General features: G+C 36.1%; 4 protein-coding genes across 6 annotated transcripts; 2 read left to right on the top strand and 2 right to left on the bottom strand.

Annotated features, from left to right (window-relative positions):
* The first annotated feature begins 690 nt into the window (after positions 1-690).
* Positions 691-2,885, top strand: LOC105951960 (multiple organellar RNA editing factor 2, chloroplastic). The gene is made up of 4 exons (XM_012975453.2): positions 691-1,248; positions 1,594-1,691; positions 1,778-1,843; positions 2,457-2,885. The coding sequence occupies exons 1-4, from the start codon at positions 824-826 to the stop codon at positions 2,597-2,599; spliced, it is 732 nt and encodes a 243-aa protein (XP_012830907.2). The 5' UTR covers positions 691-823; the 3' UTR covers positions 2,600-2,885.
* Positions 2,794-6,339, bottom strand: LOC105951951 (exocyst complex component EXO84B-like). The gene is made up of 7 exons (XM_088816328.1): positions 5,791-6,339; positions 5,607-5,704; positions 4,518-5,535; positions 3,992-4,429; positions 3,572-3,754; positions 3,339-3,454; positions 2,794-3,240 (listed from the first exon to the last, which is right to left on the bottom strand). The coding sequence occupies exons 1-7, from the start codon at positions 5,953-5,955 to the stop codon at positions 2,955-2,957; spliced, it is 2,304 nt and encodes a 767-aa protein (XP_088672454.1). The 5' UTR covers positions 5,956-6,339; the 3' UTR covers positions 2,794-2,954.
* Positions 6,340-6,407: 68 nt separating this feature from the next.
* Positions 6,408-12,496, top strand: LOC105951989 (phospholipid--sterol O-acyltransferase). 3 transcript variants are annotated; one of them, XR_016030709.1, is made up of 16 exons: positions 6,408-6,659; positions 7,182-7,317; positions 7,578-7,722; positions 8,118-8,287; positions 8,379-8,455; positions 8,957-9,170; positions 9,266-9,440; positions 9,831-9,930; positions 10,100-10,194; positions 10,644-10,695; positions 10,817-10,888; positions 11,071-11,239; positions 11,636-11,730; positions 11,811-11,895; positions 11,993-12,098; positions 12,217-12,496. XR_016030709.1 is itself a non-coding variant. In XM_088816329.1 (16 exons), exons 1-15 carry the CDS (start codon positions 6,408-6,410, stop codon positions 12,072-12,074), a joined length of 1,929 nt encoding a protein of 642 aa, XP_088672455.1. In that variant the 3' UTR covers positions 12,075-12,098; positions 12,217-12,496. The 3 variants fall into 3 exon arrangements, 2 of the variants coding, with proteins under 2 accessions (XP_088672455.1, XP_088672456.1); XM_088816329.1 differs by having other exon boundaries at positions 11,626-11,730; XM_088816330.1 differs by having other exon boundaries at positions 11,626-11,730; positions 11,993-12,108.
* A 237-nt stretch (positions 12,497-12,733) lies between these two features.
* NPGR2 (no pollen germination related 2) lies at positions 12,734-16,722 on the bottom strand. Its single transcript, XM_012975464.2, has 6 exons — positions 16,242-16,722; positions 15,491-15,763; positions 15,147-15,399; positions 13,625-14,820; positions 13,316-13,469; positions 12,734-13,232 (listed from the first exon to the last, which is right to left on the bottom strand). The coding sequence occupies exons 2-6, from the start codon at positions 15,746-15,748 to the stop codon at positions 12,913-12,915; spliced, it is 2,181 nt and encodes a 726-aa protein (XP_012830918.2). The 5' UTR covers positions 15,749-15,763; positions 16,242-16,722; the 3' UTR covers positions 12,734-12,912.
* Between the last annotated feature and the right edge of the window lie 1,376 nt (positions 16,723-18,098).

Genomic DNA, 18,098 nt, shown 5'->3' with positions numbered 1-18,098 from the left:
TTCTATGTGTTTAATATGTTTGAATCACTTAATGGCAAATGAACATAAATCTTATAAAAATGTCTTAAATTATGTGCATGATAAAATGAAGTCCTTACACATGAATCAAACTTGAAATTTGGTGCCTAAACCTATTAAGGTGGTATTTGCAAATGCTTTTTGAAAGTGATTATGCGGTTTTTTTTTGCTCATAATCTGTTTTTAGGTGTTTGCAAAATCAACTTTTGCTATTGCTTCTCTTAAAATAATCTGCTTTAAGCTATTTTTTTAAAAGCACCCATAACCCTGCTTTTTCAATTTTAGTTCATTTTCCGAAATATTTGCAAACACCCCCAACTTTTAGAAATAAGCACTTAAAACTAACTTAAATCACAATCACTAACTTCTACTTTTAAATAATCATTTGCAAACACCACCTAAATGCTATTTGGTTGATTGTAAATGGTTAGTTAAGATCAAGCATGATGTTGATTCTATTAGATATAAGGCTAGAGTTGCGGTTAATGAGTTTACACGAAAAGAAGGACTAGACTGAAGTTAATTAATAATATAGGGACTATTATGAAGTTGAGATAAAATGTCAAGGGTGAAAGTGAAATTCACACGGAAGAGGTGCGTACATAAAATCGCTAGTGAGATCTAACAAACAATTAAATGTAAAATCGGGATCACATGTCCTCGATAGTATCGGAACTGCACCGCACTTGATAGAAACGAACCGCACCGAACCCCACATATCCCGTTTCACTCGACTTTATCTCTAAACCCCTGAAAACTCAGTCGCAAAAACCCTCATCCATTTCCATCTACTGCACACACAAAAATGGCCGCCACCATCGCCCGATCGATTCTGACCGTCCGATCAGCCGGAGCCACCGCCTCCCTTCTCCTCCCGAAACGCTTCTTATCCTCCACCGTCTCCAACCCTCCGCCGCTCGCTGGTTTCTCCCGCGTACGGATTTGCACAACTCGCTTTGCCACGCCCGCGCTATCCCACTCGCTCAGCGTTATCTCTCCGAACAGAACCAATCAGATTCGATGCCGAGTCTCTAGATCCGGTTCAGCGTACTCACCGCTGAACTCTGGTTCGAATTTCAACGACCGGCCCCCGACCGAGATGGCTCCGCTCTTCCCCGGCTGCGATTACGAGCACTGGCTTATAGTGATGGATAAGCCTGGTGGCGAAGGTGCCACGAAGCAGCAGATGATTGATTGCTATATTCAAACCCTAGCCAAAGTCCTCGGAAGGTTAATTTTCTTATATTGTGTGTGTGTGTGTGACTGATTTATTAGAGAATTAGTTGTCCTTTTGATATTACGCATAGGTATCTACGAAATTAAAAATCGATATTAGCTCATCGAATCAGCAAAGTACTGCCATAATATACCCACACTGATTTGAGGTTTTCGCAGTTTATAAATTGAACTGCTGATATAAGTATGGTACTGGGTAACATGTCATTTGGTATTTGCGGTTAATGTGCAATTATTATTTTTTTGTTGAAGATTCATCTAGAAAGATTATTATTTGTTCTGGTGTATTTTCTGTTGTACCTTAATGCACGATTGCTTGGTGTTTACTGCTATTTTCAGCGAGGAGGAAGCAAAGAGGAAGATATATAATGTCTCATGTGAGAGGTACTTTGGGTTTGGTTGCGAGCTTGACGAGGAGACGTCGAACAAGCTTGAAGGTATTTTCCTAACAAGAACTTGGTTCTGTCTTAATTTATGTTTGATATTTGAATTTGTGTTCACGTTGGCCTTGTGATGTATGCAGGTCTTCCTGGGGTTCTGTTTGTTCTTCCGGATTCGTATGTTGATGCTGAAAACAAGGATTACGGAGGTACTTTTCCTGAAATTGTACATACAAAAAGTAAAATTGTCACTAACTCATATTTTCAGCATAGTTGTTATTACTTGTTAGTGATCTGATTCCTATGCGTAACTAGAAATCTAACACAATTAGCTTTTGTTGGGAGAATGCTTCTATTAACTGTTTGAAGCTTTCAAGACAACACTGTTGTAAATTGAGATGTAGGATTAGCCTGACATTTGCATTTTCGAACACACTGCTCGATAGAAGGACAAATGATAGACTGACAAGTAGCATGTTGTTACCTATGTTGTGATATAGAAATATGGAAACCGATGGTTATGATATAGGAATCTTATATATTTATTTACTTTGTGCTCTCTCATTGAAAGATTTTTTTTTGTTTCGACGTTTTGCTCGTAACTTTATATAAGATAAAACTAATATAAGAATTCAAGCATTTCCTCTGTATTGGTAAATACTATTCACATGTAATCAAGCACCTTTTCCTTAATGTATTGTATGCTAATTGGTGTCAAATTGAAGCCATGGTGAATGTAAAATATTTAAAAACACGAGAACATGAGTAGTAGTTTTATAGATTTTTCTGATATTGTGTTCCAACTTTTTCATGGTTTGGCAGCTGAGTTGTTGGTAAACGGGGAGATAGTTCAGAGGTCTCCAGAGAGACAAAGGAGAGTTGAGCCAGTGCCTCAGAGAGCTCAGGACAGGCCAAGATACAATGATCGAACTCGTTATGTCAGGCGTCGTGACAATATGCGGTGAAGACAACAATCATTGCTCTAAATGATGGTCTCGCTGTATGATATTCGAATGAAAGGCTTTATTTATGCCCCAATGTCTTCTCTAGATTTTCTGGTATTAGGCTGTGTTTTTGGATTGTATTAGCCAGTAAACTATTCAAGACTCAGATTATATCACGACAGTCAGTTTGGAATCCGTATTTACCCAACAAAAAATTAGTGATAAATGGTATCTTATTACGGTGTAATGAAATGATGTACCTTCGTCTCCTTCCTAATTTTAATCCGTTTAGTTCTATTTCTGGAAAGGATAACTGTTCGGAAACGGAATTAAATTGGGATAGTTTCTGATGACAAGAATGGACTTCATGCTATATTTAAAATTTGGTTGCAGATCTTTCAGATGACTCTTCCTCTGTTTCTTCTTTGCTGTTAGATAAGGTTTTCTGCTCTTGAATATCCACTTGTTCTTCAACTAGGGTTTCTTCTGTACTTAATACTCGAGTGTGTGTTTGAATTTCCGAGGCATTTATCATCAATAGTTCATGTGCCGATTCGTTCCTGTTATCCTCGAATTGTGATTCTTCTTTTGCATGAAGTTCTTGCAACTTTTGAAGGGCTCGAGTAGCTGCTTTTGCTGGCCACTCACAATCATTTGTATCTCTGCAAAATATGTTTGAAAGTTGAAAAAAAGAATACCATTCGTTTACTTGCATCTGATGGATGAAGCAAAATCCATATCTACATATATATGTACTCACCTCATAGAATAGGCTTCAAGACGAGACATGATATCCGAAGAGGTGGTTATTACATTATCGGACAAGTATCCGCCACATCTCGCAATTTCCATTAGAAAGTGAGAGTCCAGAATAAACTGTTTCATACACACAAAAAAAAAAAAAAAAAAAAAAAAAACCGCAGTTTATTTAAATGACAAAAGAGGAAATTCATTTAGAACTAGCAGAGTGGGGGTAAAGAAGATGAATGATACCTGCATGAATTTGGTCTGATGATCAGCCAAATTATCTTTACTAATCCTCCATATTTCGGATTTGCTTGATAACCATTCAAAGGCAGCATCTATAACCTCCCTCAACAGATGTATCAACCAATTCACATCAATGGAGTCGACATCCGCGAGCTTTTCCAGTTTCTTTAGCTCTAAATACAGTTCCTATTATGCAAAACGGGGGGGGGGGGGGGGGGGGGGGGGGGGGGGGGGGGGATGACAGATTTTAGTGTACGTGATTGTTGGTGATATTTATTTCTACAGTATCTTTCACCAGCAGACTTGTAACAATAATAAGCATATTCATCGTCAGCTTCATTTAGTAATGATGTCGATAAAACATTTTTTTTTCTCTCGATGCAATTTATTTATGCGGATAGGAAAAAGAGAAGTCGAGCATACCAGGTAAGGTACAGATGGGATCATGTCATGAATTCTAGAATCACCGTCCCAGCTGATGCAAATTCCCGAACCAGATTCATGATCCACATTCGAAGAGAAAATATTAGATACGAACTGACCAAGAAAGCAGGCTTTAAGTCGCTTATAAATATCTTCAACGAACATCACATGATTATCAATCTCAAAATCCAACTGATGTGTATCATCAAAGATATTTCTGATAATGCTGAAGCAGAATCTGATTATTGTTGATAGATTGGCTAAAATAAAAACTCCTTGAGTTGGAGATTCCGGCAAATTGATTCTGGAATTTTCCGTTTCACCTGTGAGCGCGCTTTCAAGAATCACGATATATGCTGTTAATAGGTCCATTATTCCTTTTAGAACTGCACTCTCCATTTGAAGGGCAATCAAAGGTGAAACATCCTCTGCAATTGACTGAAAATCACAGGGAGATATCATGCAAGAATAAAATTAAGTAATCAATTATTATGAATATATTACTATGACAAAAAACGTGACAAACCTGGAACAATGTTACGAATTTTCTGCCGCTGTTAGTGAGAAAGAAATATTCCGGTTGTTGATCGATAATTGCGTAACTCCTTAGTGTCAAAATCCCCGATGCATAGTATCTCCCTAAAGCCCAATTATCATTCGATGTGAAAATACTCGTAACTTCACTCAAATAGTCGATATGTAGTTTCAATTGTTCTTCCATGCAAGGGCGAATAAGCTCCTTTAAAGATGGCAAGAGGAAGATCCTTTGAGTCTCGAGCAAAGAGCAATACGATACCGCAATCTGCACAGCATCGACAGCTGTCGACATTCTATTGCTTGTATCGGATATGGATTTTACGTACTCGTTGAAACAAGCAACAAATATCTCGATTTTCTCTGAGGCCCACTGAGTTACTTCTGAAGGATAATGATGAGTTTCTCCATTTAAGGCAACGAAACTCGTTACACCTTGAGAAATCATCGAACATATAAATTTTGCCAATTCTTGAATGTAGAACACGTCTCGAAATTCTTTTGATGATTGCAGATCGAATATACGAGATAAAATACGTGAATCGTAATATTGAAGCATAAGCTGAGTGGCGAGACGATTTTCGTTGAGCTGGCACAATCCGGATAGTGCTTTATGCAAGTCTGGTGCGGAAATACGAGGGTGTTTTGCTATGGATGCGAATTGATGGACGATTATAGCCCTTTTCTCCGATATAGTGGAATTGTACGACATTAACTCATCCGAGGAAAACTGTTCTAAATTTCGGACAAACTCATCTTCCATTTTCAATAGAGTTAGAGCATCATCTAGCCTGTGCTCTGAGATAAGTGTATCCAACATTTCCGAAATATTTTCCGTACGAGTTTCGAGTATGTTTGGAGCTTCTTCAAGCATAGATTCCCTAATTTCCTCAGACGGAAATGTTAAAGAAACTGTGTGACTAACATCTTTAACAAGTCTCTTTTGTGAGGAAGCTTGTTTTTTCAGTTCCAGCAATTCAATTTGCAAGCCTTCGATCTCTTTCAGTATTCTGCAAGCAAGAATTAATCAGTGATCTGTTTGGTTTAACAGATGATCTGTAACAAATATTAAGGAACTTACGCAAGAAAAGCAGTGTAGTTAGAAAAGATATTCATCTGAAAATCCTCATCAGATTCTTGCTTTAACTCAAGGAGTTCAGAACACAGATGCTGAACGCCCTATGTATCATAGAAAACAACCGAACCTAGAAATTAAAAAAAGGGGGAAAAACGAGTTCAAATAAAATATGAAAGGTACAACAAACCTTGGAAGTCATGGACTGAAGCTCCGGCGGGTATTCATCTTCGTTACTCGAAACGGAGGAAGAATCGGCGGTGGTGCGTCCCTCCGACGAGTCCTCGCCGGCGGCGATTTCCTGATTGTGATCTCTGAATCGGAATCTCGACGTGGAAGTCGAGGTCGAGTCCATGGGGAATCGACGGTTTGATGAAGAGTTGTTGCGATTGGAAGTTGAAGAAAATGTAATTTCGAGGTTTTATTGTCGTTGTCATTGTCGTTTTCTGCCGCCATTGTTATTTGGGAAAAAGCTTTGGTTTGTTCGTTTGAAAAAATATTCAGCTGCAGGCCCAAATAAAATAAATAGTGGGGCTCTTATGAAAATTACAGAAACTATAGGGGAACTAAATGCAAATATTATTTTGTCCTCCTGATCAATTTTCCTCAGAGTCTGGAGCCTGTCCGAATTACCCAATCAGATAAAGCCACGTCAACAACGAAATAAAAGCTTCTTCCTCAGAAACGAGAGTGAGGGTAATTATGTAATTAATCACCACCAAACCAACACCACTTTTATGCTGCAACTCCCGGTCCAGTTAGTCAGACCGCCACAAAGGTCTTCAAAACGCAGCACTCGTACGGCCAATGAGAGGAGGCCACGCAACCCTACTCGCTGCTTCATTTCTCCTCCTCCTCCTCGTCGCGATACCGGCGGCTCACGGCGGAGGAGGATTCGGAGCCGACGGCGGCGATTTCGCCGGAGGACACGGCAAACTTTCTGGAATCATAATACCTGGCTTCGCGTCCACTCAGCTAAGAGCGTGGTCGATTTTAGACTGTCCGTACTCCCCTCTCGATTTCAACCCCCTCGATTTAGTCTGGCTCGACACCACCAAAGTCTGTAATCATTTCATATATATATTTTTTTTGGAACCATTTTTTAATTGCAGTTTGAGTTTTTGTTTTCCGGCATTTTGTTGTTCAGTTGTGCGTACATAATTTTCTTCTGATCCTTGTAGCTTTGCTATGGTACCGTAATACGCACAAAATAATATATATCCATGGAGTATTTAATGCAGTTGACGAAGGAATTTAATGCTACCTTATTTCTCCTATAATGGGTGTTTTGTAGGTTTGTTTGTTCCAGTTCATGAGCCAATTTGACTAATTTATTTTAATGCATTAGCTACCAATTAATCAATCTATTTGCAGAAGATTTGAATCATTAGGATATTTGAATTTTTGTTAATGCACAGTCCGAATCAATCTGACAATATATTCAGTAAGGTTGTACATATTTATGTTGGATAGTAGCAATGATGAACTCAGATGTTTTAGTGTTTGGTGTATATTTATATTGTAGTTTGTTGGATCCTTTTATTCTGGTTAATTTTTATGGTCTGAACGTGCATTTTTCAGCTTCTGTCTGCCGTAAATTGCTGGCTGAAGTGTATGATGCTAGATCCTTACAACCAAACTGATCATCCAGAATGCAAGTCGCGCCCTGATGGTGGTCTTTCTGCTATTACAGAGCTTGATCCGGGCTACATTACTGGTATGCTCCTTGAGAATCTTGCGTGCAGCATTTTTACTTTTACTGGAAGCATTGCTTGTAACGGATATAATTGAAAAAAATTGTCTCTGTAGGACTACAGTTGTGTTATTTATCATTATTGGTCTCGTTGATTGCGGTTGTAAGTTAATTCAAATGTTTAATGTTGGCTTTATTCACATGCAAATTGTCTAGGCTTTATCCTGATTTCGATTGAGATATGATTGACACGATCCATTAAGTTGATAGCATTAATTCTGCAGGTCCTCTTTCTTCAGTGTGGAAAGAATGGGTTAAGTGGTGCATCGAGTTTGGTATTGAGGCTAATGCTATAATTGCGGTCCCATATGACTGGAGATTGCCACCTAACAAACTTGAGGAGCGGGATCTTTACTTTCATAAACTAAAGTATATTCATCTTCACCGTTTTGTTTAAGTATACTTTTTATTAGAACATGATCTTGTTTTTTTTATTCTTTTCCCACTTGTTATTCTGCACCAAAAATAAAATAAAAAATTGCAAAGCAGACATCGGATAAAAAAATGAAAATAATTAACTAAAAACTTGAAAGCCACGGTAAGAAATATTTTTTGATACAAAATTATGTTTAATATATATTTTTTCTCTTCTTGCTATTTCAAGTGATTTGCTTCACAAAACAGATGTGTGTATTTATATGTAATTTAGATAATCTATATATAACGTCTATATAACTCTGTCTGCTTAGAGAATGCTGGCCTTATCTTTCTCAATGCAAAATAACGGAAAAGTATAATGATTTGGACATGCTTTGGTTTCGCAGGATTACTTTTGAAACTGCTCTTAAGCTTCGTGGTGGGCCATCAATAGTTTTTGCTCACTCATTGGGCAACAATGTGTTCAGATACTTTCTGGAGTGGTTAAAATTAGAGATTGCCCCTAAAAAGTATGTCAAATGGCTGGATGAACACATTCATGCCTACTTTGCCGTTGGTAGGCTTTGTGAACTTTTTGTTTGACTAATGGATCATCATTTAGGACTATGTCCTGCTCTTGCATGAATTATTTCTCTGATTTGTTTCAGGAGCTCCTCTTCTTGGAGCAACTGAGACTATTAAAGCAACATTATCAGGATTTACATCTGGTCTCCCTGTTTCTGAGGTATTATTTATCTCCAAAAATCCAAATTACTTTAGGTGCAAGTACCGTACCTTCATTTGATGCAAAAATACTTGTATATTTTGTTTATTCTGTTTAATTACACTTCCAATGCCAGTATCTTCTGGTTCCTCATTTTATCATGGTCGTATATTTCTATAAGCTGTTTCAAGATTTAGGGAGGGAATGAATGTGACAATACGTTTTTCATAAATTATACGACCTTTTTTTTATTTTGAAATTCAATACTTAAAAATATCAGTTGTTTGTGAACAAAGTTAAAAGTCTTCTACTGTAACTTCATGATCTTAAGATTAGTTTTGACGCAGTTTGTCTTCTGTGTGCATCTTCGCCACTGGCTTACGATATACTATTGTTTGTCCCTACACTGAACTGAAAGTAAAAAAGTGGAGGGGTTAGGAGTGGAGGCCCATGATTTATACTGATTTTAATTCGTGTCCCTGAATTAACTGCCGTTTACAAAAATATTTGGCAAGTCATCAGGGAACAGCTCGATTGATGTTCAACTCATTTGGCTCTTCATTGTGGATGATGCCATTTTCGAAACATTGTAGAGCAGAGAACGGATACTTGAAACACTTCTCTGCTAGGAGCAAAAAGGGGCATCACACTTACCATTGTGACGATCATGAGTTTCAAGCAAACTACTCTGGATGGCCAACAAACATAATCAATATCGAAATTCCAGCAATTCGAGGTATGAAATGTGGTCTTGCATCATATGCTACTACTATATGCTGCTTTGGAATGTATACTGGATTTTCTAATGTGCTCCATTTACTGCATTGGCAGGAGATGAAGCTTATCCTTCATTTGTAGGAGCAACACAGGTCAATATGTCTGACGCGGAATACGGATTTCCAACTCTGTTATCCTTTTCTGCTCGTGAAGTTTCAGATGGTACCTTTTTCAGAGCTATGGCGGATTATGACTCTGATAGTCAAAGACTCTTGTACCAATTAGAACAGTAAGTTGTGTCTTGCCACTAATGCTACGCTTCTACGTGCTTTAATTGCAGAACAATTCTTAATGAGCAAGAGATTTTTATCACCTTGGTCGGTCAACATAGGAATTGCATTGCACTTATAACTGCAATAGATTTGTATTCATCGTTGCACTGTTTATGCTCACTTCCTGCATTGACAATGTTTATTGTGTGATTTCTTTTCCTAGAGAAATTGTGAAGCCTGATATGATTTTTATCTTATTTGATGCAAATAGTCAATTTGATCACTCACTTGTAAAATCAATATATTTCATCTCTCGTCTTGAAAATAAAATCTTAACTAGGTCAGTGAACCATACAGTTGGTCTTTAATACCAAAACGTTATGTACCTAATTTTTATTATACTTCAGGTCATATCATGGTGATCCTGTTCTAAATCCTTTAACACCATGGGACAGACCTCCTCTGAGGAACATCTTTTGCATTTATGGAACAGATTTAAAAACTGAGGTACTTTTGTCTGTCCATGGTGATTTTGTTCAAATTTCTGCAGCTCTTTTTTTTTTTTTTTTTTTTTTTTTTAACTAATTACCCTAGAACTGCCATTCTTACATCGGTCTCGATAGTATATCCAATTTGAATTGATGATGTCTTGTTTTCTTGACATGTGACAAAACAGGTTGGTTATTATTATGCGCCGAGTGGAAAGCCTTATCCAGATAACTGGATAATAACTGATGTCATTTATGAGTTAGAAGGATCATTATATTCCAGGTGACTATTATTACATGCCTGAACAACATCTTTGTATATCACACAACAACCCTTCATTTCAGTTAACAAATCTAAATCAACATATTAAAATAACTAAATCAGTCAATTTAATGCTAAATATAAAAAAATGTTTATGTTGACAAGTAACAGGATGGAGTCTTTTGTGTATAGTAATATGTATCAGAGATTTTGATTTTGTCATTATTATACGTGACAATCTTTAGAGTTCAGAACTCAGAAACCTCCATTTCTCTTTCACATACAACTGAAAATTGTACAACATTACAATTACAAGACCGGAACATAAAGTTTGAAAAGATGCCATCAAGTTGCGCTGCACTGCTTATAATTTGTTTAATCCACTCTTTTGGTCTTGCATTAATTGAACTAGTAATTGGTATAGAGACTGCTATATCGGTATTTAATTTTCTTATATATCGTTGATTTAGGTCAGGGAACCTGGTTGAAGGAAATCCAGGTGCTGCAAGTGGAGATGAGACGGTAAGATGGACATACACTTCCGAGATATTTTTATTCTATATACTAACCTTAAGACTATATGACATTTAATTTATTATATTCTTACTTATGGAATAACTTAAGGATGAAGTCTGATTTGTAGGTTCCATATAATTCCCTCTCTTGGTGCAAGAACTGGCTAGGATCAAAAGTGAACATAACAAGGGCTCCTCAGGTAATTAATAAGTGAAACTATTCTCTGTAGTTACATTTATGGAATTGATTGTATTTTTATTTTTATTTATTTTTTTATATACCTTCTGTGTTACATCTTATTCTGTTACTTGGATTCAAATGTTATGTATACATTTTTTTTTTTTTTCTCACTGGTACGAGAAATATATTGACAAATCGCAGTCAGAACATGATGGTTCAGATGTCCAAGTGGATTTAGATGTTGAACGTGAACCGGAAATGGATATAATACCCAACATGACAAGATCTCCTAGAGTGAAGTACATAACCTATTACGAAGACTCGGAAAGTCTTCCAGGAAAGAGAACAGCAGTTTGGGAGCTTGATAAAGGTAACAATTATCTTATATCATTACTTTGTTCAACCGAAAAGTGTATGCAGTTGTTATCTGAATTATAATAGATTAAATTATCTTCATTGTGAAAGTTAATTGCCTGAATATTTTACAAAAACAAAGTTGGGAACCATAGTACTCTATTTTGCTGTCCCAGTCCTGAATGCGTCAATTTGTCACTTCAACGAAAATACAAGGAAACTTATGTATATATTACTAGAAAGCACAGGTGCAATTTTGATAGTTCACGTCACACATCTTTAGCAATAGATTTATGGTCGCAATACCAATTTAATTGATCAAAGATCCATTACAAAATTTAATCACCATAAAAATGGCAAGGATCCAATATTTTCTGTCAGCTGCTGACATCTCCTTTTCAGCAAACCACAGGAACATCGTCAGATCTCCAGTATTAATGCGGGAGCTATGGCTTGAGATGTGGCACGATATTCATCCCGACAAAAAATCCGAATTTGTCACAAAAGGTTGAAATGATTTCTTCATATTGTTTCCACCATCTTCATTATCATCATTTAAATTATTTCCGCGCCCTTAAATTAAATAGCTACCCGCGGGCCTCTAAGGGACGAGGACTGCTATTGGGATTACGGAAAAGCTCGTTGTGCATGGGCCGAGCATTGTGAATACAGGTAATCATTCATTTCCGCTAAATCGTGTAAGAAGAAGATGTAAAACTTAGAACTTTCTTTTAGAATGTACATCACTCTAACGAACACGATTGTGTAGATATCTTTTTGGAGATGTTCATCTAGGGCAGAGCTGCAGGCTAAAGAATTCTTCGGCTGACCTATTGTTGCACTATGTATAGACCACGATACATATATTTCTCAAGGTGAGCAAGGGTGAGATTCTCCCAACATAATCAGAAAAATTCTTTCGTGTGTTTGATCAATTTCTACAATCATTTTTCTAATACCATCTTTCTCATGCATTTATTGCCTTTATTACAGGTGTGCCACATAAAAATGTAAGCAGAAATTCCCTCGTATCAGATTTTGGAGAAAATAACGCACACGAGTAAGCTTTCTCTTTTATGCTCCTTTGCTTTGAATAAACGTCCTACAATCGAAAATCGAACACAAATAAATTATTTTTTTTATTCTTTTGTCATGTTTCTTCAGTAGTAGATAGTTAAGAGTGGTAAAACATTTACAATGACTATTATTTGTACTAAGGCAAAGATCTCATATTTTAGTGCAGAAAAAAGTGCGGAGGGACTTCTGTTGTTTAGACCTATTGAGCACCAGAATCAGCAGCATCATGCAGGATTAATATTTTGGATTAATATATGGCAATGTTCATTTATGATTTAATTTTTTTTAATTAAGAAAATAATTAAAAATACAAACTGGTAAAATGACGTATTTACTCAAGCTCTTTGGTTTGGTGATCGTCGAATAATGTAAACGACAATACAAAAGAGAGAGAGAAATAGAGAATAAACGAAAAAACGTAGAGACCAAGGAGTTACAAAAGTTGCACAAAAAGTAATTTATCACTGCTCAATTCAAAACAATATCAACAACACAAACAAAATTTCTATTTCTCTCTCCAAACAAGTACACACACACTCTTATAAATGAACTACAATTATTTAGCTCAACACTTTATAGCCTTACAGACTCGAAAAAACAGGGAGTATTCAATCATCGAAAGGGCTCAACGGGTTCAGTCTCTTGAAGAATCGTAGCCGCTTGGAAACATTCAGAAGCTTCCAAAGCCGAAGAACAACTACCACCATCCTTGTGAAGCAACCCCATATTATACCATGCAGATGCATTCATTCTGTCAATTCGTAACGCTTCTGTCAAAAAGCTTCGAATAATACCCGTTGACCCACAGTTGACCTGTCTGAGAACTGTAGCCATCGAGACTAGACTTGAAACGTGCATTGGATCCACTTCCAAAGCAAGCCCGTACGCCTTCATCGCTTCTTTGTGGTCCCCCTTTGCTTCATTAAGCAAACCTGCACTCAATAAGAAAGGGATTCATATAACAACAGATTTATAAATTAAAAAACTAAAAACATTAAAATAAATAATTATATACCAGTCGTGTGCCATCTAGAAGCAGAAAAGGCGCTAATGGCTTTAGATTTGGAAAGACAGAGCTCCGCATCGTGCCAACGAGACAATTTGATGTAGATGGAAGCCAAATTGTGCCATGTTTCCAGCTCTAAGTTCTTGAAATGATTTTTGTCGTCCTGTCAATTAGGTATATAAACGGGCTTTCGGTCAATTCCACAATTAAAGAATTACGTCGCATATTTCAGACAAGATATCTAATTGTTATTTAACACGATTAGATAGATACACAATATTTCATTCCATGCAAAGTGAGCAGCAAACAATCACAAACCTTAATCTTCTTTCCCAGACCAAAGCTTTTCCTCCGAACCTGAAGCAGAGCAAGAAGCTGAGAATAAGTCTCGATTCCCTCCTTCACTCGACCCTCCGAAATTTGTAACTTAGCTTTAATTCTCAACAGTTCGCCCCGGTCCCACATTCCCGTTTGATCCAAAGCCGCATTAACAATACTTTCAGCCTCGGACAAACATTTCCGAGCCGATAATATCCGAGCCAACAATATCCACCCTCTAATATCCGACCCTCCTTCCAATTTAAGCAATACTTTCGCACAACGCATCGCATCGTCCAACTTTCTCTGCTCAGCATATTCCAAACACAAATTGTGTACAACAATCGGATCCTTCATTTTCGTCATTTTCGCAGCAATTTCGAGACACTTAAGCGCCTCGGATTTTCTTTCGACTCTCTCACTATCGGCCAAATTAGAGCAACAATTCGCCGAGAGCGAAACGCCCAACAAGCACTGTGCGACACCCTTCAAATTATCACAACCCCCATGCAAAATTTCAAGCGCTTTACGAGAAAAAATAGCCCCTTCTTCAACACATATTTTCGAAACGAATAACAAAGCAGGCAAATAAACCAAACCCTCGTTAATTTTCAACAATCTTTTCCATAAATTCAAAGCTTCCACGTCATCACCTTCTCCATGGCAACAAAGAGCTAAGATATGATATCTTTCATTCCGATCAATAACTCCAGGAAGAAGCTCTTCGACTTGATTGGCTAAAGCACCGAGCCCATTCGATATGGACAACGCGTACGTGAGGTGGTCCAAAATCGACGGGTCCCACTCGATTCTCTTGAGCGTAACTTTTCTCAAAAGAATTATCAAAAGAAGAACGGCTTCCTCGGTATTGTTTCTCGGTACGAAGGAACCATCCATTTGGAATTTCAAGTTTGGCGGCATAGCTTCGACTCCACTGTACAAGAGGAAAACGGCATATTCCTTTTGGATCTTTGCTGTGGTCAGGGAATCTAGGTTCCAGTGATTCAGAAGGGCCCTACGGTACGATAAAATAGCTTCGCGAGGTGAATCTGCAAGTTTCCATAATTCTGGAAGTAACTCGACTGCACCGTTTATCGTCTCCTGTAATTTACAGTCAGCACCGAACTTTTCAGGCAAGCCTTTCGGCAATGTAGATTCGACTATGTCCAGAATAACTGTACATGATTGAGCAGCTTCTGCAAAAATCATTAGAAACACAAATCAGACAATAATTCACAACGGGATATATTTCCTTTGACACGTTTATATCATATGAAACGATTATCAGGCATGAATATAGAAGAAAAAGTTCGATAAACGGAATATATGATTTTCCAAGAAGAATTAAACAAGATTTTCAGATAGCTTTTACTTTCTTTCTAAGTATAACAAGATTTTAATAGATAATGAGAAATATTTCATCATCGATATACTGAGAAAAAAATCATATCTTCCCTAAGTACAATAGTTACGAGGAACTAAGGGAAAAATGGGTTGTATCAATTAGCACGTGGGGATATACCTTTATACCGACGAAGTGCTTTCAAAGATTCCGCTTTTAAAAAGACAGCTTCGAAAAGCAAACTAACAGCGTGTATCGACATCGGTGGCGTTGCGTAATTTTGTGATCGTCTCTTACGAGTTTCTATAATTTTAGCGAGGGTGATTTTGATCTTTGGAGTAACGGAAGCTATATCAATTCCTTCAAAGACGTGCAAAGCTGATTCGAGATTCCCCTTTTGATACTCGTACCTCCCTAACAACGCTCTCGCTTCCTAAAAAAACAATAAAATTGTATCCACTAAGAAACAAACGAAAGGAAGCATTCAAGAATTGTAGCAAAAAAGTTGTTACTAGAAAACAAACCTCATAGTTCAAAGAGCCGCTTTCACGAAGCGATAATTCGGCTTCTTCAATGTTGCCGCTCTCGGGTTTCCTTTCATTTTCTCCATGCCGCGATGAATAAACACTGGCCGAACAATCCTTTGTCGAGAGAGTTTCAGAAAAAGGGGTCATTTCATTCGCACGAGACTGTTCGCCCGAGCAGAGACACTGCATTATCTTACCAAACTTGAAACGATTTTGATCTCTTTTTCGCTGTCTAAACCGATTCTCATTGCTCATACTGTTTCGCCCCCTCTATAAAAAAAAACCGCAGAAAACGGAAATAAGAACATTTGATAACTACATACCTGCAAGAGAAGTGAAGTATCTACTGTACTAGAAATTGGGACATCGAATTTTTGCTATTCGTTATTACAATCGAATAAAAACACATACAAATTCACCTTTGGCTGCAAATTCTACTCTGGGAGAGGAATTCCTACTATGGCAGGATTGACTCAGCAAAATAAAAGGTGGTAATAAATAGGAAAATTGAAACCGAAAAAAGATAACAGTCAAAAAATTCAAAATCGGAATTCTTTACCAAAAGAAAAACCCATATACAATCTATGAACCCATTCAAAAATTCACTAAATACTAAATACCACTACATTTAAACCCAAAAATATCACCCCATATATCATAACAATCAACAAATCATAACACACACACACACACACACACACACAGAAAAATTAATAATCACAAGAAATTTAATTAAAAAAAAAATCACCTTTCGCTATCGAAAGTACAGCACACACAGCAGAGGTTTGATTCCCACAGGAAATCTACAGTAGCCCACATCTCACCACATGAAATTTCGTATACTGATAAATTAATTAAACGCAATTCTGAAGAATCTCGTATCCTAATGAATTTATTTTCGCTATTTATTCCTTTTTCACCAAAAAAATAAAAAAATAAAAATGATTTTCTGAGAGGCTTTTCCTTTTGGCAATTGTGTACATCTAAAGGTATCCGCACGGAATTCTTGGAGGGAGAAAACTGAACAGCGAGTGGGATTTCTTTTTCCTTTTTTTCTCCCGAAGGAAAGCGTAAGAAAGAAGATTTGAGGGATTAATTAATTATTAAATAAATATTTCATTAATTAAAAAAAAAAGAAAAAAAATATTATATTATGTGGTGCAGCATTGGGGTTTGGGGGAATGGAGGGTTCTATGTGGGACTGGTTATGTATATTGTCTTGGATTCTACCATCAAATCATGTGCCTACATTTTGCTTTTTTATTCTTGCATTTTTATTAATTTATCGTATTTATTAATTTATGAATATCATAATTTTATATTATTAAATGGGGAGATAATATTGTAAATATTCAATATAAATTTATTATTTATTTCTAATTCAATGTAATTTTTTTACTGTGATTAAAAATGCTCTGGTTCCACTAATTAATACGTTGGGATATGTTATTTTAAAAATTTGCACTACTTACAAATTTAGATTATACACTTATGCATTTATCATGTTTATTATTATTATTATTATTATTATTATTATTATTATTATTATTATTATTATTATTATTATTATTATTATTATTATTAAATAAATTTTGTGTGGGTAAACTTTTGATTTTAGAATTTAATTAATCCCGCCTTTTTATCATCACTAAATCAAATAATCAAAATTATTTATCAAAAAATAATCAAATAATCAAAATATTGTTTTCTTTATAATTCGTTGTGTAATAATTGGATAACGTTGACTTATATTGGGCCGATGCGTTGACTTATATTGGGCCGATTCGTTGGGTTCAGCTAATTTAGTGTGCTAAAAATAGTTGGGCCTCAATTGTTACTCAAAGGTTATGAAGGTAAAAATGTCAAAATAGATTTTGTACATTTACAAAAATATCAACACTTTATCCATTCTTGTAATTTCTAAACAAATTGACATAATATAAAATAAAATTTAATAAATTAAAATACCAAAAAGTGATCTATTCATTTATTTTGGTCAAAACCTAAAAGGCACTTTCTGAGTTTTTTTTTTCAAAGATTTATAAATTCTTTTAATTTGAACAATCGGATTATATAAATCCCTTTTTACTTTTACATACTTTTAAATAACTTCTCGCTATGCACACATATACGTGAGTGTGTGTAATTATGTGCGGATCAATGGTTAATAATTATTCCGTGTATCGTCAAATCATATTGTGTATTGATAAAGTAATATACTATGGCCATATTTGATTGATATTATAAATAATAAAATAATTGGATTTTTTTGGGTTGGTTAAAGTTATATAAAAATATTATTTAATGAATCACCAAATATCAAATTATGCAATTGGATTTTCAAAAGATTGCATAATCTTGATATATATTTTGGCCATCAAAGAAGGCATAATATTTCATCAAAACCACTCTTTTTACTTTAGATAATCTTCAAATTGTCTACAAACTATGGTCAATATACGTATATGATTGACTACGGATTTCTTTTATAGCTTGTTATTAAAAGAAAAAATTGTTCGTATTTTGTCAACCCACGCGCCACGCATTTTTTGACATATCTATAAATTGGAATTTATAATTAAATTTGCATTAAATTTTAACCGAT

Source organism: Erythranthe guttata, chromosome 4 (assembly GCF_056151865.1).
Source record: "Erythranthe guttata isolate IM_541 chromosome 4, IM_541, whole genome shotgun sequence".
NCBI lineage: Eukaryota > Viridiplantae > Streptophyta > Magnoliopsida > Lamiales > Phrymaceae > Erythranthe > Erythranthe guttata.
This window is presented reverse-complemented; position numbering and strand designations above follow the sequence as displayed.